The sequence below is a fragment of the Furipterus horrens genome, unplaced genomic scaffold (assembly GCF_987537825.1).
Source record: "Furipterus horrens unplaced genomic scaffold, mFurHor1.1.pri manual_scaffold_9, whole genome shotgun sequence".
Lineage (NCBI taxonomy): Eukaryota > Metazoa > Chordata > Mammalia > Chiroptera > Furipteridae > Furipterus > Furipterus horrens.
This window is the reverse complement of record NW_028327179.1, coordinates 32,957,852-32,985,179: the sequence shown is the minus strand read 5'-3', so window position 1 is coordinate 32,985,179 and position 27,328 is coordinate 32,957,852. Positions and strand designations below refer to the sequence as shown.

Here is a 27,328-nt window from a genome sequence, read left to right as displayed (position 1 = left end):
CAGCTCATCTACAAGTTATGGACTCTCATTTATACTCTGATCTCTCAATTTTAAAATTCTTTATAGTAAGGTTTATAACTCCAAATCCAAATATTAGAATCAATCATGTAATGGCATTTATTGCCCTATCAACAACATCTTTTGATGATCTCTCATGTGCTAAGTGCCAGCTGTATGTACTAGTGGAAGAGACATCGATGACAGTACATTCTTCTTAAGAACATTGATAATCTAGTAAAAAGGCAGAAGATGCACAATATGATAAATATAACGGTGAGACTAATGCAACAAATAACAAAGAGATAATCATAATTAAATGTAACCATATATTACATAATAATGTGGATGGTATAATTTATATTTGTGTAATGTTTAATCACTTACACATGTTTCCTCATATTAACTTGACTTAATGTTCACAAATAGTCTCTGGGCTTGATGACGGTGTTTCTATTTCATCAATGAAGCGAAATAGGTACAGAGAAGTAATAAATATATAGGAAATAAAAGAATGAGAAAATTTAGGGTCAGGGTTTGAAAGGGAAATAGGCTATAAGATGGATTAGACTAAATGCTGTTGAGAAGAGATAGGGAAAGGCAAGTCAGGTTAATGGAAAAGAAAAGATTATAGATAAGAATATGCAGAGTGTGTTAGTGAGCAGACCAGCTTGGCTAGAACATGTGTATGGAAGAGAAATATGTACAAGTATATGAAATCTATAATATCAATGATTAGGAAAAAATGTGCAACAATAGAGAAATGATTGAATAGATTGTTTATTTATGATAAAATTCTAAGAAGTATTTTAAAATGAAGTAAATAGATAGCTGAAGTCAGAGTAATGATGAAAATAATTGAGTTTTATGTGACCATTTAAAAATAATTTATACATGTATATGGTATAAAAATCCAGAAAATATGAAGGATTTGTAGTAAAAAGTAATAATTTCTTTTTAGTACCCATTCCACCCCCCACCCCCCAGATGCAACATGATTATAGAAATAATTTCAATTCTGTCAAGAGAAAATTGCTGCCTCATCCAGGGTAAAGATGACCGATGTAAGCAATCTGCCATAGAGAGTGTGGCTGGACTCCACTAAGGGCATGACTATGTGCAGGGATTGGCATGGGTTTCTGTTGCTGGCAGATTGGGAATTCCACACTGGAAGTGGGTAGTTCAGAAGCTTTGGTGGAAAATTTGTACTTTTGTTACCCCTTCACCTAGGGTTATCCTATGGGAAGTTAATTTTCTCATGTATCCAAACTTGCACAGGCCTCAGAAAGACTGAGTGGATGCCTTTCACATGGTGGTGGCAGAAAAGCTCCAGGTCAGAAAAGAAGACATTCAGAGAGCTAGGAAGCAGTGTTGTCAGCTTACATCCGCAAGCAACTGGTGGCTGGAGCAATGGCCAGAGCAAAATGTTGAACTGAGAGGATATGAAGTAAGGCATACAAATCATCTGATCCCTTGACTCTTCAAGGCAATAGTCTTTGGGAATGCTATTTTGCTTTCAGTAAAATCAAAGAAGGCATGAGTGTAGAAGATTATATAAAATATCAAGGCTAGGAATTAGTCTCTTTGTGTCTAGGAAGAAATAAGAAGAGAAACTTTCTACTTTTGAATGGAAAATATTTTATGCTCCTGAGTGGACACCTAGTGTACAAGTATTTTAAAGACCTTGATACAGATTACTGAATGGTTTTAAAACATTATCAAAGCACATTTTGTTAAGAGTATCTATTTCACTGTATCTTTGATAACATTGGAAATAACCATTTTTAGTCTCGCAGTTTAACAGTTGATAAATGGTATATTTTACATTTGTAATCCCTTGATTACTAGCATGGTTATATTTTGAAAATGTATATACATTTATTCTTCTCTTGATGGCAAGTTTAAATCCTTTTCCCATTTTTTAAATTGGACTTCTTTATATCTAAAAACTTGTTGTGTCTAAGACCTCTTTATATATTAAGAAAACTAACCTATTGTTCATTATATACATTGCAAGTAATTTCCCACTTTTTCATTTGCCTATAATATTATGCTTTTAAATATTCAACCCTTTCCTATTTTTCCCGCTTTTTTGTAGTTTTTGTCAAAAACTGACATTTGAGTAATCTTTTTCAAATACACCTTTTTGGTTTTTACCAGACTTGTTGTTGAAAGCTAAACTAAATCTGCAAGTCACAGTTAGTTGTCACTTGTCTCTACTTATCTGTTATAATCTCCATTTGTTTAGCATCCCTTTTTTACAGTTAATGATAGAGATAGAAAGAGCTAAAAATTTACCCTGAAGAGCAAATGGACGATAACATTGCATTACTTATTATAACATATCTTTTCAGTGGCTCAAAACGATTTTATTTATCTCTCAACTTAGTAATGTGGAATATCCCAAGATTGTAAGTTTTTATTTTTCAAACTGTAGTTTGCAGACAGCATCGTCATCACTGAATCCATATCCGCGGAATCTCAGGCCCCCATACCAGAGACACGTAATTTAAGATCTACCTTTTAGGTCCTTTTAGGGTCCACACAAAGGTCCCTAGTAATGCATCTGTCCATTATTATTTGAATTATCATTTTAGATCCTGTTGTTTATTTTCAGGAAGACATAAAACTAACCAATTGATTTATCAGTTTCCTGGATTATGACACTTACAAAAATTAAAATTGTAGAATGTCATAACAGAAACCTATATTATTTGTGAATTTTCTCCACTCTCATTCCAATACTTTAATTTTAGTTGAAAACATGAATTGCCATCTGAGCTCTAGATCATTTTCATTTTTGATAATCACCATCAAACTTTGAGATTTTCAGCACCATATAGAGTAGTCAATAATGAACATTAAAGAAGAAAATATTTCATTTAGCTATACATATTCTAAGGAGTTGCATATAGTTTTATCATAATTACATTCATTAATTCATTAACACATGTATTTCCTATTTACTGTTGTACTAACGTACAAGCTCTGTGTTAGGTGCTGTTGGGGAAAAACAAAGACGACCAGGAGAAATAGATTAACAAGATTAATCCTTTATGGATGCTTGAAATATGCTGGACACTTTTCTGGCCACTTATGCTCTGCAGTCCTCAAAGCCACCATTTGAGGCCAGTGTTATTAGTAACTCAGTGGTATATAATTTGCATCAAGGCTAGAAAAGTTAAGTAAACTTCTCCAAGGTCACATAGCTAGTGAGTAGAAGGGCTGGAGTTCCAGCCATGCTTGACAAAATCCCAAGCTCTTATGTTATACCTGAGTGCCTGCTTTGATTCTATCGTAGATGGCAATTTAAAAAATTGATAATTTCATTGGTGTGTATTCAAGGTGTTTTCTCTTTCAAGTTTTAGATATGGATTTTGTACAGTTTTATTCGTATTGATGGTTCCTATCCAGTTTATTTCCAGTATTTTCAAAAAACATGAAGAAATACACCATGAAGGCATAAAGCTGTGTACTTTGACCCTGAAGCCAGTGAGAGACACATTCTAAATGAATAGGGCGAGCAGTGTTGAACAGAAATTGCTGGCTTCCTACTTCTTCCCTTTCAAAGAAAAGCTGTGGGTAACAACTTGTTATTATACACGGTAAAGGGCATAGTTTATATATTGTACTGAAAGCAAGGGCTATTCTTTTCTTTTTTTTTAAATTACATTTTATTGTTTATGCTATTACGGTTGTCTCAATGTTTTCCCTTTTTTCCCCTTCTACTCAGCGCCCTCCTCCATTCCCTCAGGCAATCCCCACACTTTTTGTCCGTGTCTACGGGTCTTGCATATATTTTGTATCTATAATTCTGTTCCTGTTCTATTTGTTTATTTTGTTTTTCAGATTCAATTGTTAATGAATATGTCTTTATTGCCATTTTATTGTTCATATTTTTCCTTCTTCTTCCCCTTCCCCTCCCGCTTCCCCTTCCCCTTCTCCTTCTCCTTCTCCTTCTCCTTCTTCTCATGAAGAACCTTTAACATTTCATGTAATACTGGTGTGAGGGTGATAAATTACTTTAGCTTTCTCTTGTCTGGGAAGCTACTTATCTGTTCTTTGATTCTAAATTATGGCTTTCCTGGATAGAGTAATCTTGGTTGTATGTCCTTGCTTTTCATCACTTTGAATACTTCTTGCCAGTCTCTTCTAGCCTGTAAAGTTCCTTCTGGGAAATCAGCTGACTGCCTTATGGGAGCACCTTTGTAAGTAACTCTCTTCTCTTACTGCTTGGGAGATTCTCTCTTTGTATTTAAACCTTGGCATTTTGATTATGATATGTCTTGGCATGGACCCCTTTGGGTTCATCTTATTTGGGACTCTGCACTTCCTGGACTTCTATGTTTATTTCCTTCACCAAGTTAGGGAAAATTTCTGCATTACTTTTTCAAATGCGTTTCCAATTTCTTTCTCTCTCTCTTCTCCTTTTGGCACCCCCATGATGTGAATGTTAGTATGCTGAGGCTTCTTACACTATCCTCATTCTTTTGGATTCTTTTCTTCTTGCTGTTCTGATTGGTTGTAAGAAGAATAAAATGATTTACTGAGAGAGAAGGAAACGTTTCTGTGTGTCTGTGTTTTGTGTGTGTTCATTCAAATACAACACGAGAAGTTGTATAAAATATAGTCTTAAAATTATTTTCAAAATATGTAGGAAAGTAAATATAACAATGAAGAACAATTAAGTAAATTTGATTAAAATACAAATGTGATGTGATTCTATCCTTGAGGTAGTCTTTTTGGTTTACTATGATTCTATGAAATTTCAACTCTTTATTCTAAACAAGATATATGAAGAGTATGAAATATTTGCAACACAAATGACTTAGTAATTCTATGTAAGTTATTTCTAAGGCATCACACATTTTCTTTCAAATTGCAGTAGTGGGAAGGATGTGAAAGCATACTGGCAGTTGACTTCATGCCAGAAAATCTCCAGTTGACTCCTTGTGTTTAATCGCTTAATCTGAACGATTTCTCCACAGTAGTTTCAAAAATATGGTGCTAAGCCTTTTTCTTAAGGATAAAAACAAATTTTAACAGTCTATTCTAGTTGCACAAATTAGGATAAAGGGAATGTAAGCCGCATTGTGCAATAACAGCCAATGATAAATCTTTGAAACAAGCATTTTCAGTGGAAGAAATATCTCCCTCAGTGGGGCAAAAATTGATTGGTTCTTGGGGGAGAGAAAATCTCTCTTTTTGTATTTAAATCACAGATAAGCATACAGTACATCAACAAATACATAGCATATGTGTGATGTTTAAGTCTAATGGGACGTAGTAAGGGAAAAACTTATATAAAGGTAAAGACAATAAAGGTTGGGAAACATTGCTTTAAAGCATACTTCCTGTATTTCAGCAAGCGAGTCCCTCACATATTACGAGGCAAAGAGCATATGTTAAGCTCCTTTCTCAGCAGTATTCCTCCTGAAAGCCAGTGATAAAATGTATCATCTGTTGCTGGACTTTAGTAAGGATCCGGATATAAAATTATTGGCAATAAGGAACTTAAAACCCTTGTTCCTTCCCTAGGTCCTGTTTACTTTACAGCCTTTTCTTAAGGTAGTTGCATGTGTTCCATGACAAGAGGCCACACGGTGTGTGTTCTGTGAGTAAGAGAAGAGATGAGAAGGTATATAGGGAGACCCTTCATATACTATCTCCATTTACATTTCTTCTGTTATTTTCAAACATTGCAATCAAGTATAAGAGATTAAAACAGAAAGAAGCTGTTCACTTCTTTCTTGATGGCGCTTGGTATCTTGAGGAACCTGAGGGTTTTCTGTAGGATATGCCCTAGAGGTTTGTGTTTCACCAGTTTACTCCTCTGACCTCATACTCTGCTGTGATCCCTCTGTTCATCTTTCAGCCCAGGAACCCCCTTCCACTGCAGAGCTTATCTTTCATCTCTCTGCAATTATCAAAAGATATTACTTCATTAAAACTTGTATGAATTTTATTCAATATTCATGCTTCCCAAGGGGTATGAGCATTATATTTGCCTCTAAGTAATTATGAAATGAATAGTGCTTGTTTTTCCTATTAAAAAACATTGCAGACATTATAAGTGAACTGTTTTCAGGAGAGCTCCTACTATACCTGAAATAATTTTATGTAGGTTAGTCTCTATTCTTTATTTTGCCTTACTTTAATGTCAAGCTAGCTTTTAAGAATTATTTCTCTCTCTAGCTTATGGTCTAAAATCTACAAACTATGAAAGGATAAAACATAGTACCCTTTTGTTTCTTTTCATCTCTTTCAAGTTGCTTTCTTATCTCTTCTTTATTCCTCTGGAATCTTTTTCCTGAAAGTTTTTTTTTTAGCAAAATTTCCTCTACTATACTCTTTTGAAAAGGGATCTTGTAATTCATATTTTATCCCAATCAATGAAGAGTTAGGACCTAAACTCTGGGGAACTCCATTCTTATATTTCTAATTTTGATAAATGAAATGTTGGAGTAACCTCTGTTCCTCATTAACATGCAGATTTTTAAAATGTATAGAGGGAGAAATCTCTTATGGGTGAGAACAGAGGCATAGAAGCCTGTTTTCCTTTCTAAAACTCTATTCATTCGCTTGCCTTGTTGCTCTTTCCCTTTACGTTATTTTTGAATTGTCCAGATCACTGATTCAATGTTGTTAATACTTCCAATTTAGTTCTTTTCCTATAACATTTGGAGGAAAAGGAAAATTCTATTTTAAAATTCAATAAAAATAATGTTTGGAAAGAGGACAGATTTGGAAAACTTAGAATTTTAAGATGACAATACTCTCCAAATTCAACTCAATTCCTGTAAGAATCACAGATGGTTTCTTTGTAAAAAAAATCAACAAACTGATTCTAATATTCATATGAAATTATAAAGGATCCAAAATAGCCAAAACAATCTTGAAAAAGCAAAACGGAGTTGGAAGACTCACACTCTCTGAGTTCAAAACTTACTGCAAAGCAACAGACGTAAAGACTGTGGTACTACTATAAGGTAGATATATAGATCAATGGAATAGAATTGAGAGTTCAGAAATAAACCCATGTGTTTATGATCAACTGATATTTAACAAGAATGCCAAGATCAGTCGGTAAAAGAAAGAAGGGCCTTTTCAACAAATAGTGCCGAGACAAGTGAACAGCCACATGCAAAGGAATGAAATTGGACCCTACCTCATATCATATAAAAATTAACTCAAAATGAATCAAAGACCTAATGTAAAATAAACAGCATAATATTCTTAGAGAAAAAAATAGGGATAATGCTGCGTATCTTTGGGTTTGTATAGATTTTTATATATGATAGCAAAGGCTTAGCAACACAAGAAAAACAAAAAATCAAATTTCACCAAAATTAAAACCTCTTTTTTTTTTTGCTTCAAAGGACACTAGCAATAAAGTGAAAAGACAACCCCCAAAATGGGAGAAAAATTTTGCAGATCATCTATCTGATAAGGGACTTGTGTCTACACTATATAACTCTGACAACTAAATCATAAAAACTAACAAAAATTAAAAATGAACAAAATACCCAAAAGGACCTGTCTCCAAATAAGATATAGAAATGGCCAGAAAACACCTGAAAAAAATATTGACGTCATTAGTCATCAGGGAAATGAATTCAAAATTACAAGATACTAGTTCATATCCATTTGGATAGCTATAATCCCAAAAGACTCTTACCAAGTGTCAGTGAGCCTGTAAAGATATTGGAACCCTCAGAAACTGTGGGAATCTGAAATGAGGCAGCCACTTTTGGAAAGCAGTCTGGCAGTTCCTAAAATAATTATACTAAGAGCTAACACATGATCTAGCAATTCCACTTCTAGGGATATACACAAGAGAAATGAAAAGACTTGTCCACACAAAACTTATACATGAATGTTTGTAGCAGCATTATTCATTACTGAAAGTGAGGAACAACCCAGATACCCATTAAATGTGGGAATGGATAAACAAAATGTGGTATGTCCACACAATGGGATATTATTTGACCATAAAAGGAAATGAAGTACTGACACATGATACAACATAAATGAATTTTAGAAACAGTGTAATAAGTTTAAAACGCCAGATACAAAAGGTCACATATTGCATGGTTCCATTTGTGTGAAATGTCACAGTAGGCAAATTTATAGACACTAATAAGTGGTTGCTGGACTGTATGGGAGAAGAGAAAAATGATAACTGAAGAGTACAAGATTTCTATTTGTGGTGATTAAAATGTGATAAAACTGACTGTGGATGTGGTTTCACATGTCTGTGGATGTACTGAAAGCCACTGAACTATACACCTGGAATGTTTTGATAGTATATATGGGGATTATATCTGTGAATAAGTTTGTTTTTTACAAAATTCAATAAGAGGTAGTTTCTTAGAAGCTAGATACAGTGTGGAATCTAAAACCGTTTCAATCAGCATTTCTCGCTTTGCGTCATCATATCCATTGTTCTATCTAGAACTCTGAATGGATCTCTGTACGACTGATCCGTTGGAGTTTCATAGTCGGACCCTCGTTCTCATTTCACATTTAAATATGTGAAAACCTCTCAGCCTGTGAGCTACGCAGAGCCAGCAGTGGGCCTTAGGAGGCCTGGAAGGTGTGCTGGTCCCCTGGGTCCCTCCCAGACACCATCCCAGTCTGGTCTGTAACTGTGTCTCCATTTGTATCCAGCGCTGCTCCTCCCGCAGGAAATAGGAAGAGCAAGGCTTTCTCCTCCAGTCTCACGGGCTCCAAGTGCCCTGGCACGGGGGCAGCAGCCACCCCTGTCCTGGCTGCCCAGCGGTGCCCTGAGCAAGACAGGGTGGCTGCCAGCACACGGAGGGGAACCTCCCTCCTGCCCCAGCCCCTCCTACTGTGCATTTTCCCTTTTGCCCCTGGGACGCTGTGGTCGCTGTGGTCGGTGAGGGAGGATGGAGCATGGATGGCCATTGGCCAAGGAGTGGAGAGCCAAGGGCGGCAGGCGGTAGCCCTGCCTCTGTCTCAGAGGGTGACCCGGGTCGGGTCGCCTGCTGGAAGGCTTCTCTCCGCTGCTTCCGCTCGCCCCCCCCCCCCCCCCCCCCCCCGCCCAGGAGTTCCCAGCTGGACCAGTAGGAACTGGAGCAGCTGTGGCGTTCGCTGTCCCCGTGTTTGGGGCTGGTGCTTGTCCTCAGATGCCCTTGTTTGGATTCCTGGGGGTAGGGTGACTGCAGAGTGACTGCAGAGGGCTTCAAGGAGGAGGTGACACTTGAGCTGGCCTTGAAAACTGGGTGTCTGTAGCTGCTACAAGGATGAGGCTCTGTAGGGGGGGCTCCCACTGTCCCCCAGCTATTCTAGGTCCCTGCTGCCCAGCCTGGGAGCGGTGTCCTGGGTCTGCCCAGCACTGGCATCCCCCGGGGCCTCACTCTGCTGCGTGAAGCATCAGGTTGGGCGCAGCCCAGGACCCTCTGAGACCTGGGTTCAAGTCTGGCCTCACCCGGCTGGCAACTCCTCCTCTGGGCCCGTTTCCTCCTCTATAAAGAGGGGTTTCCGACAGAGCACAGAGGTGTACAGAGGGGGCCAAAGCTCTCAGCCCAGCTCGGTGGACGGAGCCCCCACGCCCCACTGTGGGGTCTTCTTCTCTCCCTGGACACCCTCACTTTGGGCATTTTGGCTCTTTGATGCCCGGGCCTGTAGCCTCCCTGGGAATGACCCGCCCCTTACCTGTGCCCCGAGACGGAACGCAGAGAAGCCCAGTGCACGGAGTGGGCACTCGGGGCCAGACCCTGGGCTCAGGCGCCAGCACGCCGCATGTGGGTGGGAGGAGCCCTGCGGCGAGAAAAGCTTTGTGTCCAGCCAGGGCAAGCGCCCCCCACTCCGCCGCCCCCAGCCTGGATAAGCTCCCTGCGGGGGGCCCTCCGACACCCCGTGCCCTCTGCATCTCTCTCCAGTGTCCTGTAGCTGCTACGACTGTTTTGGTTTCTGCCAAAGAGAAAGAATAAGAAACGCGGCCGCAGACGGAGGCAGGCTGGGCCGTGGGTGCCTGGAGCGCCCGCCAGGACTGCGGGTGGAGGCACCCAAACGAGGCGCCCGCCCGCCGGCCACGGGCTGGGAAGCCTCTGTGCCGCTGTGTGGTGGGGTGCATTTGTGTAAGGATAAAGTAAATGTTTTTGGCACCCCTGCTTCTTGTCCCTCCCCCTGCACCAGGGAGTAGGTGTGTTAAAAATAATTATTAAACTTTAGGCCACAGGAAAAAAAAAATAGTCAAGCTCAAGAAAAAATGATGGATTTCAAACTCCTCAGTTTATTGAAAGCTCTATTCCTTATAAATATGTATATATGATACACACGTGTATGTATCTGCTCTTTTATATGAACCACTCAAAATAATTTCATAAGTCATTCTTTATTTAAAATTGTTCTTTCAGATATTCAGAAATTCCATAGGTGGTGGCTTCAGTGGAATTTTCCCCAGAGTAAATTTCTTGGACTGAAACTGCTCTAGTTCTTCTGCCGTTAGTTGATGCTTGGGCGTGAATAGTTCGTTAACTGTTGTCATGCTACTATTTGAGACAGGAAGAGAGGTAGATGTGCTGCTATTTGCAAAACTGTCACTGAATGACTTGGAAACAGTAGTGTGAGATTGTGAGCCTGGATTTCCAAAGCCAGCCACCGACCTGCTGTTTGTGACGGCTGGGGCCCCCGCAGCTCCAGCAGGGCCTGCTGCCATGGGAGCTGGGAATCCTGGAAACCCAGGCGAGCCAAAACCTGCAGCTGCTGGGGTTTTGAACGATAACGAAGCAGCAGATGTGATTTCAGGTTTCCCAAATCCAGGCACCGGAGTAGAAGTAGTGACGGCAGGACCGGGAAAGGGAACAGCTCCAAATGCTGGCGTGTTCCCGAACACAGAAGGGCTTCCAGAAGGGGCACTGGCAAATCCAGAGCTTGTTTTAAAACTAAAATTTTGAGCATTATCACTCATGCTGTTATTCACTGGAAAACCTACAAATAAACCAGAAAAAGAAAAAAAAACCTATTACAGTCAGAAATGTGGCCATGTTAATCCCCACTTTTCCCCCCCTCATTTTCCCCTTATTCCCGCCATGTTTGGATGTTGGAAAGAGATTACAAGGGAGAAAAGTAAAAACGAGAAGCTAGAACAAACCCACTGTCTTCCTGCTACACCGACCTCACTTGCCCCGTGATTTACCTTCACTCAATGAGGCAGCTTTGAAAAGCCTCAGGGATTAGCGAGTGCTCTTACACTTCTGGCTTGTCCATGCCCCGCCCCCCATCTCACTGGAGCTGTCACTTGCGGAGGACACTATGCTGTTATACAGTGACAAGAAAGTCCTCAAAGGTGCTGCTACCACAGCTATAAAAGTCTTGAAAAGCCACTCCTAAAATATACTTCTAAAGCTTGAGCCATAGGGCCTTTCAGAGAACAGCCCAGCCCATTCTGGCCCCCCTTTCACTAAGGCTTGATGAATCAAATTCTCTCAAGCTCCATTATGGAAGGCTGTAGAATTTGCAAGGCTGACTTAAAATGGTGCTTAACATACCTTCAGGTTTTACAACTTGAAACCTATAAAATCCTATTTTTCAAAATCAGTGAACTCCTGCATTACTTTATCACTTACCTGGTGGCCCAAATGCTGCTGTTTGCCTACTCCCAAATCCAAACGTAGAGGTTGCTTGATTTATTCCATTCTTTATATCAGAGAGCTATAAGAAAGGGCAAATAATAAAGTACTTGATGAATAATTCTCAAGTACCTTTCTATATATGTACTTTAGAGCCAAATTTAAAATTTAAAATATGTGCTTAAAAACGTGAAATGTTTAACATAGAAAAATGCCCACAATATGAATACAGACAGAAAAAAGTACACCAACCTCAAAGATTAAGAGTCAATTGCTGATGAATTATGGTTTTAATTTTAGTTATGCTTTTAAATTTTTCCTAGCCCTGGCTAGTGTGGCTCAGTGGATTGAGTGCCAGCCTGAAAACCAAATGGTTGCCGGTTCGATTCCTGGTCAGGGCACGTGCCTCGATTGTGGGCCAGATACCCAGGTAGGAGGCATGTAAGAGGCAACTGACCAATCTCTCTCTTGCACACTGATGTTTCTCTCCCTTCTCCTCTCTCTAAAAAGTAAATAAAATCTTAAAAAATTTTTGTTTTCTAAATTTCAATGAATACATATTAAAATGAGAAAAATAATTTTTAATAATACATTTCAGTATCTATAGGCCGATATACATTTTTTCTTAAAGATTTTATTTATTTTTAAATAAATAGAGAGAGAGGAACGGAGGGAGAAAGAGAGGGAGAGAAACATCCATACCAGCCAGGGCTTGACAGAAAATTTTAAGTTTGCTTTCCAACTTGAAAGTAAAATTCTTGCAAAAAAAGCAATACATAAGAGAGACACTTCCCTTCAGCAAACTTTCAGGTACTCACCAAACCTGTTTTAGGTGCTGTGCTTAGACTTTTCAGTTCATTTACCCTATTCCTCCACTGATTTATTAACTGTTGGATGGAATTTAGCTGGAGAGAGAAGACAGAAAAATGATGAGTCAATATCGAGTGTTTATTTTCATCTCTCAAACAACTTCACATCTTTGCCAAAATTACAGAAAGTTTATGAAACATTTTTATGGCCCATCACTTGTAAAGTTCGCATTGACCCGCCCCTGTTTGCCAAAGATATTCCAGCTCTAGTCCCCTCTGCCTGTTCTCCAGCTCCTTGAATCACCCGGTTCAGAAGCACAAGTACCTGGCGGCACACAGTTAGTTGTATTTGGGTGGGAGAAGAGCGTGTGTGCCAGTTAAAACGCATGATCATGACTGTAGACAACAACAAAAGAGTTTGTCATTTCCTTTAGCACAAACTTCCTCAAGCTGAGCTTTTTAATTTTTGATATTTGACATGTGAGAATGTTAATCTATATAATCGACTGCTTTATTTAACTTTATTTTTCTAACATTCACCACAGTATCTGCACCTAAGAGATGCTCTATAAATGTTTGCCAACTGATGAAAGGGTTTGATTTCTGGGACTGATTGTTGGATAATCATTCCTAGTTAGTACAGTCAAAATATATTATCACCATTTTAGATAACCAATCAATTTCAAATAAAGTAATTTAGAAAATAAAAATAGCCTTGTCTTGAAAAAACTGTAGACCTCACCCACTTTACCAAAACAGGCAAGCCTCTAAATATGGAGAAGATAGTAATTCACAGCTAATCTGTTATTGAGGTAGATGAATAGGAAACAAACTTACATAATGTTGTAAGTTGTTGCTGGCTAAGCAGTTATGGTATTCAAGTCTCAGCTCCTCTGGTGAAATGTCAGTGAAACCTGAAGTGAGAAATCAATTGGAATCTTTAAAATAAATGCCAATATTTTTGATAGAATAGTAAAGCTAAAGGGGCGAGACAAGAAAGTGCACTAATGTTGATATTAGAAAATTTTCATAATCATAAGGAAAAAATTAGAATAAAATGTAGTTGGTTATTATCTTTGAAGGGGAAATTCTTTTTCTAAATATAAATGGAGAGGAAGAACTAACAGAAAAAGAAAGTTGACTACGTATACATTCAAATTTCTATGTAGAAAAATACTCTCTATGTCAAACTATAATAAGCAAAATTAAAACGCAGATGATAAGCTGGGAAAACCAGAATGGCGACATGACAGGAGAAGAACTAATGTTAACATATTAAGAGTTCTTACAAATCACTGAGAAGAATAAGTTAATATGAGCAAAAACAACAAACAGCCAACTCACAAAAATTTCAAATAGCCAATAAATAAATGAAGTAAAAAAGTGCAATTTAAAAATACAACTGAAAATCAAGATAAAAGCCTTTACTCATCAGACTGGCAAAAATTAAAAGTGAATATTATTTATTGGCTTTAAGAATTTGGCGAAGCTCGGTGGGACTGAGCATTGGCCTGCGAACCAAGTGTTGCTGGTTGGATTCCCACTCAGGGCACATGACTAGGTTGCATGTCAGGTCCCCAGTTGGGGGCGCGAGTGAGAGGCAACCACACAGTGATGTTTCTCTCCCTCTCTTTCTCCAAAAGTAACTAAACAAACAAACAAAGAAATAATTAAAAAAAAAAAAAAGAAAAAGAATTTGGTTAAGTGGCTCTGACCAGCGTGGCTCAGCTTGTCGGGCATTGTCCCACAGAGTGAAAGGTCGCCAGTTCGATTCCCAATCGGGGAACATGCCTGGACTACAGGCCTGGTCCCCAGTTGGGGCATGTGTGAGAGGCAGCCAATTGATATTTCTCTCACACATTGATGTTTCCCTCTTCTATCCGCCCACCCCCCAAAAAATAAATACAAGAAATCTTTTAATAAAATAAAAGAAAAAATGTGGTGAAGTGGACAGTCTCCTAAACTGCCATTGAGGGGACTAAAAATGTACAACTCTTACAGGAGGAAAATTGTCATTAAGCATCAATTGCCACAGAAATGTTCACACCTTCTGATCTTAATAGCATTGCTAGGATTTAACCTCAGGAAATAATCAGATGCATTGAGTCTGTTGCAATATACCGCCTGGGTGTAGTATAGGACGAAAACCTGTTCTTGCACAGATATGTAGCTGGAAAAGAATGATGTTAACGGCCTTTTCAGATAGTTTGGAATATTCTTCTTTGACGTCACACCAGAACTTGACAGGTGGTAGTTTCTAAAAGTTTAGCTCCAATGTCGACTCAAACTTTTTGTACTATCACATTCAATTCACTGGATAATTTTGCACTTCGAATGGACTTTTTAGGTATGTATAATTTTGCAACATTACAGATTAAATATTTGGAAAATACTGGTTCACTGAGTTATCGAGAACTCCCAAACACGGCCAAATGGTCTTTTACAATATCAAAATATTCATATTTGTTAATGTCACTATCCATCTCATCAGAAGAGACTTTATGTATCGAGAATTTATCAAGCTCACATGAGAAAAAGATTTCTCCATCATCTAATATTCACTTGAAAGCTTGCATTTAATCATTGTCAGTTGTTCTCTATGAAGTAACGGGCTCCCTTCATTTATTTTTAAAGAAAGCGTCACCAAATACTTAAGTCAAAATAACCGTAGTTGCCACTTATTCTTTCATTAGCCACTGTTCTGTGGGGGAAAAAAGTGGCTGGTTCAGCTCCCAAGTCAAACGAGCACACCAGGACTTTCCCTTCAAATACCCATCACGCTTGAGTATGTGGCAGAAACAACTCTGTGTGTGCTTCCCATTTGGTCACACAGTATAGTAAAAATGGTTTGCACTCAGAGGTCAAGATCTCATAAAATTAAAAACTTCTACCATTTCATTTCGGACATAATCTTAAGCCAAAAGGCCATTAACCTTTTTCATTGACTACTGTTAGACTTTGTGACTACGGTTTATTGTTTCTAGCTTGATTTACACTAAGATATAAGGGGCTTTACTCATCGATTTTTTTGCTTCAACTGTGCAAATGTCAACACAGTGAAAATGGCAACTCGTGCATTAGGATTATTATGAAAAGATTTTTGAACTCGTACAGCTCCTGCAAGGGTCTCAGGAACAGGGTTGCCAAATTGAGCAAATAATAATACAGGATGCCCAGTTCAATTTGAATTTCAGACACACACACTTGTAGCATAAATATGTCACCAATGTTACATGGGTTATTCATATGCTAAAACATTATTCTTTGTTTACCTAAAATTGAAGCTTCACTGGGCACCCCATATTTTATCCGGCAACCCGACATAGGGATCTACATCCCACACTTGGGAGGAACTGCTTTAGGGCATTCGACAGGTATTAGGTTCAATGCTGAACTGATTTGACAAGGCTAATACTTCTTTATTTTCTTTACAGAAAAATCACCAGCTGGAGTTCTCTTATTTCCTTGTTTTACTTATTGTCTCCTTCCCTCAAGAACATAAGCTTCATAAGGGAGGGATCTTGCCTATCTTGCTCACCAACATATCCCCAGCACTTACAATAGGGCCTGGCACTAAAGAAATTCGGTGAGGATCTGTTGAATGAGTACCGAAGCAACTGAGGAGTGGTGTGATGCAAATGCTTGCAGAGAATGAGCAGGCAGAGCTGAGACAGAGTACAGATGCCAGAGTTCTGAGGGAGTGCAAGGACTGTCATCCGCTAGGAGCCTGCTATTCACTCAGGACCAGCCAGGTGGGCTTAGCAGTGTGGCAGTTTAGGTTTCAGCCCAGAAGGAGCTTTAGAAACTCTAGACAAAAGAAAATGGGAAGGGAAGGAGTATTCTACAGAAGTGTTATCCCTGCAGCCCAGCTAAAGCTCCTGACCTTCAAACATTATCTCCAGGATAGGCCTTCACATGCTTTATGAAAAACAACTACCCTTAAAAGGAAAGACAGGGAAGAAAGAGCAAGCAGAATCAGACAGCTAAGGCCTTCGTGGCAGGCAGGATATGACTCTTCTATTCACCGCAGGCAGCCAAGAGGTTCTGAAGGGGTACCTATGGAGAGCCAAGAGAGTAGAGCCTCTGCTTGGGCTTACAGAATTAGAACTGTGGTGGGTCCTGATGTTACTATTTTCTCATGAGAACCACATATCTTAAAAGAACTATACCTTTCAACCTCAATCTCCGAATCATGAAGTTCTGCTGCAATGCTCAGGCACTTTAAAGAATGTCCAACCTCTCCTAACTACAGCTAAGTTCGTGGTTCATTTCTTTATTTGGCAGGGTCTCGCTTTTAGAGAATGAGAGTTGTAAAACGTAGTTTAAAAATGTACAATTTCTCAGTTACCTGAAAGGCAAGATACGTTTCCCTCTGGTGAATAAACGGAGAACGGCCACTGACCAGAGGACTCCCAAACGACCACATCTTTTCCCATTTCGTCCCTGACAAAGAAAAAGAAAATAGTTTTCATCTGCTTATTAAAATTTATCTTTTTCTCATTTTCAATGATTGAAATGTTAAATTGTAGTAAATATATAATTTTAGGTTTCTCGTTATGTTTTCTCAAGTGTCCTTTAAAGCAGAAGTTACAGAACTATAAACTACATTTCATGTGATAGATACAATATTAAAGAAGTTCATAATTTTGCTTTTGCAGTACACGGAACCATTCGCTAATTCATTTCATTGAGAACAACTGTGTCATACATAGATTAAAGAACTAAGATATAATAAAATACACAACACAACTTTAATGGTTTTTGTTCATTACCATCCACATCAATGAGTATTTAACTGGGAAAGACAGGAAGCACTCCGTAATATAGAAACATCACATTTTTAGAGAACATTTTGTCTAATTCTCACATTTTGCAAACGGGTGAAGAGACCCACAGCCATGCAGTTCATTGGTTGGCAAAGCTGTGGATAGTATCTGCTCTAAATTCAATCCCCTCCTATGCCGTCCAGAATGCTATGATTAATAAAATCACAGATACTACAGAGAATCTATACTCAATTTAGGGTTTCTGTAACATCAAATATAGGAAGAACGGGTTCATTTGTTTCTTTTCTTCTTTTGAAACGTCAGTAGTTTATGGTACATGGCTCAAAATGTTTACTACTGACCGACTTCTAATTTATGGAAGTAAAAGACCAACAAATACCTATATTGATGTTCTGTCCTAGAAGCCAGGAGCCGAGGGTAGTTACAGAGAGCCAGGCACCGTTTTGGTACCAGTCACAAATTCTACTACAGATGTTCTCGAGAAATGATAAGGAATTTACTCTACAATAACGAAGGAAACCAAATGCAACCAATTTGAATGAGGCAAATGAAGTAAAAGTTTTAGAAAGAAAAATAGGAGATGATATGTGACCTCTAAGATCACAAGTTGCTTTAAATTACCTCATCCTTTTTAAAGGTCTCATAACTTACAACAGATTTAATTAAGCAGGACTACCTTACAAAGCTATTCACAATACAGCGTTATCAACAAAGTGGAAAAAGCACACTGAGCTCTGAGAAGACACTGTACTGATACGGAAAGATGACGCATTTTTAAGCGAAATAAGATCTAGTACGATATGTATTATACCCATTATATTACATGTATATATGCGCGCAAAACGTGGTTACCTCTGAGGGATAGGATCATGGGTACTTTCTGCTTATTCCGATTTTTAGGTAATGTATTACTTCTTTTCGAAAAGCAAGCGAATGGGTAACTTTTCTGAGGGCTTTCACTTACAGGAATTCGTTTTCGTCTTTCGGTGCGTAAGAGCTGGGTGAAGAAGCAAATGGGTTCTGAGGTGCTCCAAATGCCCCGTTCCCGTCAGTTGAAGCTCCGGAATCGGAAGAACCGGAAGATGACTTCCCTTGCTCTCGGCGGCCCGCGCACCCTGTAGATTGGGACAAGCTGGATGAGTCTCTCTGGCTCGAGGCATTGCGCCCACGTCTGGCACGACCTGGAATAAACAATAAAACAAAACAATTTTACCGGCAATTCATCTTTTAAACCTCTGAAAACATCATTATATTTTGCTTATTCCATACACACATTACGCAAAGATCCAACACTTCCACTTACGGAAAGTCACAAAACTCTTCATTCTGACTTACATAGTTCAGTGTAATATCAACAGATCGCATAATGGCCTAACTGCATTTCTGTTTAACAAGATTGAGGGGACTGTTAGCTCTAGAAAAATAATGATGTGTTGCTAAGTTCAGCTGACATAGGCTTATTAAGTGAATAACTGCTTGATGGTGGAGTGGATGGAAGGCATATATCCTAAATCATGAATTCCTTCAGGATCAAAAGCTCTCTTTCTCAGTCTTGGCTTTCCCACTGGGCCCGATATAGTAATAACCTCTGAAAGATGGGGAGTGTATGAAAAAGTCTGTTGAGCATAAACAATTAGATTCCACCTCCTGTCCTTGAATAGATGCTGAAATCTATTTCAGTCTTCCCTTTCGGAAAACACATACCCATGGATCTTTCAGGGGGAGATTATAAAGGGAATTCACATGTGAATAATGCATTTGAGTTTCTCTATTACGAGCATATTACTAATGTTTCATAACCACCAAAATGAGCCAACAAGACTATCCTTTCTGTCTCCAGTTATCACTTGAACTGTCTCAACTACTCATCATTTTCTAGTGGGGTCTAAGATAATTCACCTTGTTTCTCACTGAATTGGAGATATTCCATTAAGTGTAATAACAAGTGGAGTGATGGGAAATATACTCCTTATGAAAACTGATCTCCCAACTCTAAAACTACTTAATAAAACCAAAGAGAAAAGGCAGCAGATAGCTGAACCAGATCCCTCAAGTAGGGATTAATAGCATTCTCTTATTCTAAAGCTTTAAATCCGTTGGGGAATGACACAGCTCAAGAAATTCAAGTCATCTTTTGAAGACAGCTTTGGGCCTTCACACTTACTAATGCCAGAAGCATTCACTTGCTGCAGGTAGCTAAATAACTGTTTCTTTGACACAGTTCATTACACATTTTTCCCTCAATTAACCTGTCCACTCATCGTTTATTTTCTAATCACTACATTTAGTGAGTCTCCACAGAATGTCAACTATGACATCCCGTGGTTAGTGGAAGTCCATTCACATTTACCCGACCCCGAGCCCTCATTTTTGGTTTGGGATATTTCATTAGACCTATTGTGGTAATGCACACAGACTGTCCTCAAGAAGAGGCAGCAGGTGTGAAAGCCACAATGCGACTATCCCAAGGCTGAAAGGGCGGGAGAGTGCGTCGGGGGGAGCCAGCATCCTGCGACACCTTTCAGGTCCAAGTTCCAATTCTAAGAAAAGAAAAATACATCTTACCTTTAAAGTCTTGTGTTGTATTGTGTTTTCGTGTCTTACCTTTCTTCGAAGACAGCGCTTTTCGCACCATCCATAACTGATTTAATGAAATATTCTGAACCCTTCGGAAAGGGCTTAGGCCCGGGGAGCAAGTCGACGTGCCCTTCCACGCCCCGTTCCCTCGGCGCCCAGAGGTCTTCATTGGGTATCCTATCCTCCCAATTTTACCCCAAATTTTAGGAACATGTGCGTCTGAGCAATGGCTCTGTACGCTTTTACTATATTTCCAAAGAAGTTCGCGACTTCCCCAGAATTAGGAGCCCTGACTCGGACCCTGGTTGCTAGCCTCTCCCTGGAAGCAACGTTGAGTAAAAATTATATTTGAGTCAAGGGCCAAAAAAACAACTACTCATAGGAGTGTACAAAAGCAAGGCGGCGTCTGGGTCGCCCTACAGCAAGTCTCCCAACCACTGCCACTCACAGACACTGTAGCTTTGACACGTTAAGTTCTACCTGAAACTCGTTGCTTGGCAACACCAGAACCAAGCCCCTTCTGCCTTTGTTCGCTCATCAGACACCAGCCCAGCGCCTCACACGCAGGAGAAAATGGCAGAAGGAGACCGTGGGCTGGGCTGTGCCCAGCCCCTTTCGGGACGCCCATTAACTACCGGCTTTCTTGACAGGGAAACAAATCCAAATCAACTCACTGTCTACTGAGCAGATAAATGTCCTACAGTCTTCTCTGATACCCAAATGCAACATAATTAGTCCACCAATTATGCAGGAAACAGGGAGCCCAGAAAGCCAGCCACTAAGTTAACTTACTTCACCTGTGGCACATTATTTGAAATATTGCAGGAAGAAGAATGGGTGAGGATTAGACATCCCATGACTGAACTGTGATGAACCACCATGATGCTTTCACCAGCATGAGCGAGAGCAGGGTCTTCCTGGCTTCTGTCATTCCTGTCATTGAATGCCATAAATGTAATTGACCCCCCAAATCAATGCAATCAGCAGACTCTTGTATATCAGTTCCACCTTCTAAATTTGGTAAGGAGGCCAGCTGGTGTCTCTTCTGCTTCAAACATTACTTAGTAATTTTGCTTCAAGTTTCCTTGTGCACTGCTTTCATCTAAATCGCTTGCTTAAATGGGATTTAGGGAGCTGTGCTGAAATAAAGTGCTACTGTCACAGGATAAAGGATAAATAATGTACACACATCTAGGGAAAAAATTAGGTTTTGGAGAACCAAAATAATCAGAAGGTTAGGGTGTATGAGTATAACTTGTAGGCCATTCTTGCTTCTGTTTCGAGGCTGCTGCTGGTAAAACGGAGTCTCTAAAACAATTACGTTTACTAATGCCAATAGTACAGCATTTACAAAGTCCTTTAGAAGCAATGCTGAAGTTATAAGTTCATTCAGTTTATCAAGTGCCAGTAAAGGAATGCTTTTTTTTTTTCTAAAAGATCAGCAAATGTTGTGGTCTGAGGGAAGACTGTATTCCAAAGTGGGCTGGGAGTTTCACTGGGGACCCCTGTGGAACTAAGAATGGTGATGGAGAGGGTGGGGATCCCATCCAAAAGGGGCTGGAGAGAGAATATTTCAGTTTCTTTTCACCCTGTGCTGGTCGTGGGGGGCAGGGAGGAGGAGGAAGAGGAGGAGGAGGAGGAGGAAGGCCTCTGTTGTAAGGGTTAAAAATGGGATTGGTGTTTTACTATGGCACAACTGAGCATGTGAAGGCGAAAGAGAAAAATAAAATTTCTGCCAGGCCAAGGGAGAGAGAGCTTGTTTACCAGCAATAAAACAAGGATGGGAAATGTTATTGGGTATTAAGTCAAGATCTGGACCATGTTAGAGCTAAGTTCTAGGACTTCAAAACTGAGGCTAGCCCAGAGACAATTGTAAAGTGATATAAAAAAAAACAAAAAACAAAAACAAATCAGACACCAGAAGCAGAAAGGACATAGGACATACTTCTGAGAGATGCTGCAGTTTGTCTGAAGTGCAGATTCATGGCTTCAGGGTGATGGGTTGGCAGGATAAGGGCATTGTGGGAGAGGCAAGACCACCACAAAGCCAGAGGACTGAGACAAGGACTGAGGAGCCAGGCATTGGCCTGGGGTAACATCACCTCTTTGAGGGTAGAGGTTGTGGGCTGTGGAAGTAGCTTTCTTCGTGGCCTGAGTTATAGTGGCCCTTAGACAATAGCAAGAGAAGGGCAATTGGAAACGGCAAGGTTTTTACCAGTTCTGCACTGTTGTGGTGAAAGCGGAAGCTACAGGCAGAAGAGGTTAGGGGACAGGTGCCCCTGTCCCCAGGAGATCCAGAGAAATTAGTAGGCAAGTGGGGCCTCCATGGACATCTGAAGCTTTCCCCCTAATTTAGGGGAAGTTTCATAGAGCCTCTCTAGTGACAGGTGGACTGCATTGGGTGAACAGAAGACAATGAAGAAAAAGTCTAGACATTGCAGCCTCCACAGTCCCCTCCCCACTCCTCTTCCTCAAAGCAGTCACAGGGATATTCAATGTGACATGTTGGTGGTGAGATGGAAAGTTCCTTAAAAACACAAAAGGCACAATTCAGCAGTCATGTGCTCGTTGAGGTTGGTAAAGAAAGAACTGTGTGTGGGTGTGTGGTGGGCAAGGTCCAAAAAAGGGCATCCTGCACCGGTTGTGTTAGTAAATCGCTGGGGAAACCTGAATGACCGTCAGCAAAGGAGAGGTTAGGTAAATTACGATACATTGGTACAATGGAATACTACACAGCTGTTAAAAGGAGGTAGCTCTTTGAATCAGTTTGGTCAGGATATCAGAAGAGGCTTTGCGTATTCCGTGACTGATCCAGGATGGGTACGCAGCCCCGATCAGAGCCAGTGAGAGGCTGTGAGAAATGCTATTACAAACAATACTATGTAGTTTTATACTGGTCTCTTTCTTCCAAATGCAACAGTTTCTCATATACAGGGGTGGGCAAAAGTAGGCTAACAGTAATAGTAAGTAATACAATAATAAACAAACAAGAATGAACTCTTTCTCGTACTCCCAACTGTAATCCTCCTTTTGCGCACCCCTGTGTTCATGTACAGTCATCCGGTGGATCTTGTTAAAATGCAGTCTATGATTCAGTAGGTCTGAAACGGGGCCTGAGGGTCTGCGTTTGTATTCAGCTCACAGGTGGCGTTGCCGCTGCTGGTCCCACGACCACACTTTGAAGAGTGAGGGTTCTGCGGAGGAGCGGAGCTGCTAGGCTGTAAGGGTGTGCATCTTTGACGTTGCTAGATGTTGCCAGATGGCTCTCTTACATGCTCACACCAACCCACACTCCTAGCAACAGCTCACAAGTCTCTACATTATAACTTCAATGTCTGTTATTGTTGGATTTTAATTTTTGCCCATTTAATAGGCATCAAGTGGTATCTTGTTATATTAATCAGCCTTTCATGAGTACTATTGCAGTTTCTTCTTCAATAATAATTATCAACATAAACTAATATTTGGGGCAAGTAAAATGTCTCATATACCCATTTCATTCTTTAAAGCATCCTTCTTGGAAGATTCCCTCATATTTGCAAGGCTTTCAACTCTTCCTTTTTAAAGTGCGTGCTGGAAATAAAAGTGGAAAAGGCAGAACTGAAAGGATGGCCCTGGAAGGGAGCAGAGCGAAGCAGCTACCACGAGCCAGCGGGAAGAACGTCTGCTCTTGTTTCTGCACTCTTCCCTAGCTGAGTGAGGGAGAAGGAGCCGGAAGCTTAGGGGCAGAGGGGTAAGAGCTCTGTATCTTTCTTGAGTACTTCATCTGGATTCCTAGGGGAATGAATTTCACTTAAGTCAAGAATTCTGCCCAAATTAAGTCTTTGCCATCTAAAATGGTTACGCTCTATCCTATTATGCTTTATCCCACAAATTACATGTGTATAAGGAAAAATGGGAGCTACATGTGTTACAATGGTAATGCATGTGTATTGTAGAAAACGCTGATAAGCAAAAACAAACAAACAACTCCAAACCCATAATCTAGTTCTAGATTTTGGTTTCCTCACTTAGAAAATGAGGATCATGATAGCACCTAAGTCAGTGTTGTGAAGATTAAAGTAGTAATAGATGTAAAGCGGTAAGTCATTGTCTGACGCAGAGCCAAAGCTCATTCAAACTGGAGCTATTGGAGGTGATATCAGCGAGGTGCAAGAATAAAGAATAGGAAACCCTCAACCCTCCTTTCCCCATGGACACTTGGATTTAATAGCAATATATGGACCAACTGCCTCTGTGAAAAATCTGGAACCCAGTTAAGAGGTGCTTATACTCCAGGCTAACGCAAAACCAAACCCATCACAGCCTGGCAGGAAAACTCGTGGTTCTCTCTCTCCAGAGCCCCTCTCCCTGGCTCCGTGTGGTGCGACTGTGGGAAACACCCAATCCCCGTCTTCTCCCTGCGGAGGAATGTACATCCAACATTCCGACTTTTAGGTAGGCTGCCCAGCTGGGTGGGTATCAATCTGGCCTGAATCTAACTAAGTACTGCCAAGAACCAGGAGCCAGGTTGGGAGCTTGGTCTCGGTGAACAAAAGCAAGCCACGTGCACGAGAATCTGCAGTACCACAGACAGGCACTAGCTGGGTCTCCAGGACCATGGCACACGGTAACAGCAGCGGCACCACGGTACAAATCGCAAAACCTATTCCATTAGGATAGTCCACACACGCCCAGGCAGGACTCATCCCCAGCGTAGGTTTGAGAGGTCTCCAGAATCTCCAGCAGGGCTGAATAGAGAATGTCATCCCTGTATGAAACGGGATTGCAAAGTCTGGGAGACATGGCTGATTTTTCAAATGCTGTAATCTCAATAAAAGATAACAAAACGTACAAACAAGCAAAGATGACCCATTTAAATCTCCTGAAACCGGCCCTAAAGCAAGAGACATATGAGTTGCCAGACCAAGAATTCAAAATAGCCATCATAAGGATGGTTAATGAATTAAAAAGAGTACAGACAACTAAACACAATTAGAAAAACAATACATGACCAAAATAAGAATATCAATAAAGAGACAGAAACTATAAAGAAGAACCAAACAGAAATTCTGAAATGAAAACAACAATAACTGAACTAAAAAATTCACTAGAAGGACTCAATATCAAATCTGACTAGGAAGAAGATTCAGTGAACTCAAATATAGTACTTCCAAGTACCTGAGGCAGAGGAACAAGCAAAATGACTGAAGAAAAATGAAGACAACTAAGGAATTTGTGAGACACCATCAAGCCGAACAACATATGTACTACAGAAGGGTGAGGAGGAGGAGGAGGAGGAGGAGGAGGAGGCAGAGGAAGAAGAGAGAGCCTAATTGATAAAATAATGGCCAAAAGCTTCCCAATATCTGAGAATAGTGGATATACAAATTCGTGAAACTCAAAAACTCCTAGGATACATCTATAATCCATAAATCTCACTGCTGAGTATACGTGCAAAAGAATTCAAAGCAGGCCCTGGTTGGTGCGGCTCAGTGGACTAAGCACTGGTCTGTGAACCGAAAGGTCACCAGTTCGATTCCCAGTCAGGGCACACGCCTAGGTTGTGAGCCAGGTCCCCAGTTGGGGCTGTGCAAAAGGCAACCGATTGCTGTTTCTCTCATACATCAATGTTTCCCTCCCTCTCTTTCTCCCTCCCTTCCCTTCTCTCTAAAAGTAAATAAAATCTAAAAAAAAAAAAAAAGAAAGAAAATTCAAAGCAGGATCCCCAAAAGATATCTGCACACCCATGTTCATTATAGCATTAGCCAAGAGGTAGAAGCAACCCAAACTCCATCAACAGATGAATGGATATAGAAAAGGTGGTATATACACACAATGGAATATTATGCGACCTTAAAAAAGGAAATCCTGTTACATCCTACCACATGAATGAACCTTGAGAACATCATAAGTGAAATATGCCAGTCACAAAAGGACAACTCGTCGGCAGCCATCCGTCTCGAGAGACGATGGTGTAGCTTCTTAAGTGTCTATCTGCACCGCCGAGAATGGCTGTGCAGTCCGACTCGGGAGTGACACGGCATCTGTCTCCTCCCGTGTTGAATCGACATCTTGCGATGACGCTGGAGTGTCCTCTCCAGTGGAGCTGAAGCTACAGAGCCTGGGCAGGGTGATATGGAGGGTCTGCTGTTGCCCATGCAGCAGACCCCCCCTCTCTTCGCAGCTGAAGGGTCCAAGGGAAAGACGGAGTCGATACAGCTTGGGTTCAGGTGCGCCGCAGGAGTTGCCGGTGTTGACTACAACGTCAAACCGCCTTAGGGACTCCGGCTCCGGATTTTCTGTCGGGGTTTACTCCCTTAGCCTTTCCCCAGAAGAGGTATGCCGCAAGGCAGCGGAGGTTTTTTGGAGTCAGAGTTTTCCTTCTCTGATGTACCCTGACTGGAAGATCGAACCAGCGACACTTAGCTCGCAGGCCGACGCTCAATCCACTGAGCTAAACCAGCCAGGGTAAAAGGACAACTACTGTATGATTAAACTCATATGAGGCATATAAGACTGGGTGGTTCAGTTGGTTGGGCCTGTTTTTGCAAACCGAAGGGTCGTTAGTTCGATTCCCAGTCAGGGCACATGCCTGGACTGTGGGTTGAGCCCCCAGTCAGGGTGCCTATGAAGAGCAGTTGATCAATGTCTCTCTCTCACATTGCGGTCCCTCCCTTCCCCTTCTCTAAAAATAAGATAACATAATCAGAACAGGCGGGTGCTGCCGGCCAGGGCGCTCAAGGAATCACCGCCGGAGCAGGGGGGTCCGCAACACCGGCGCCACCCTGCATCTCAGGGCCCCGAACCCCCGGCTCCCCTGTATGGTCCTCGCTCGTCCCCCAGCACCTGCGCACCACGCGCCCGGGTCCCCCGTCCGGGCCGAGCGGAGGCCAGAGCGCAGCTAGCCCGTCTTCCCAGGCAGGAGCGAACGCATCCCCCGAGCGGAGGGCCGAGACGCTGGTCCGTCCCGCGCGTTCCGTCCCGCCACGACGCCCCCCACCGCGGCTCACCGCGGCTCACCGGTACCGGGGGACAGGGCCGCCCAGGGCCCCGGGGCGCAGCGCGCAGAGTGTCCGCCCGCCCCGCGCCTTCGGGCTCCCGCACCACGCACTCCGCGCCCCTCGGCGCACGCCGCCCGGACCCCGCAGCGGGGAGCCGCTCCTCCCGCGGGCAACGTCGTGTCTCCGCCGCCGCTCCGCAGTCCGCCCGCGGCCCCGACTCGGCGCCGGCCACGGCCCGGAGCTCGCCGCACGCCCGCTGCGGCCTGGTCCCGCCGGGCGCCCGCGCGCGCACGCTGCCGCAGCCGGAGACGCGGGAGGCCTAGGACGCCCAGGAAAACCAGGCCGGAGGGGACGCCGGGCCGCTCGGCCACCTCAGGCCCGCCCCGTTCACCTCCGCCATGCTGCTGCCTTCAGGGCGGGCGGACGAGCGAGCGGGCGGCGCCGAGCAGGCCCCGGATGGCGCCCCAACCAATGGACGCCGCCTTCTCCGCCGCGGGCTTGACAGCGCCCTGCTCCGCCCCGCGCCGCGCCCGCTCCGCCACGCGCCGAGCCCCGCCCCGGGCCTTCGGGCTCCCGCA

At 41.8% G+C, this 27,328-nt stretch overlaps 2 protein-coding genes across 3 annotated transcripts in view; one reads left to right on the top strand and one right to left on the bottom strand.

The window, feature by feature from the left end:
• GATAD1 (GATA zinc finger domain containing 1) overlaps nucleotides 1-27,328 on the top strand; it is a 484,957-nt gene that overhangs the window by 230,850 nt on the left and 226,779 nt on the right. The gene's annotated exons all lie outside the window — the stretch shown is intronic.
• LOC150001556 (nucleoporin NUP42-like) lies at nucleotides 10,256-19,936 on the bottom strand. Its single transcript, XM_090287754.1, has 5 exons — nucleotides 19,795-19,936; nucleotides 18,305-18,371; nucleotides 16,768-16,846; nucleotides 11,592-11,676; nucleotides 10,256-10,953 (listed from the first exon to the last, which is right to left on the bottom strand). Exons 1-5 carry the CDS (start codon nucleotides 19,934-19,936, stop codon nucleotides 10,376-10,378), a joined length of 951 nt encoding a protein of 316 aa, XP_090143880.1. The 3' UTR covers nucleotides 10,256-10,375.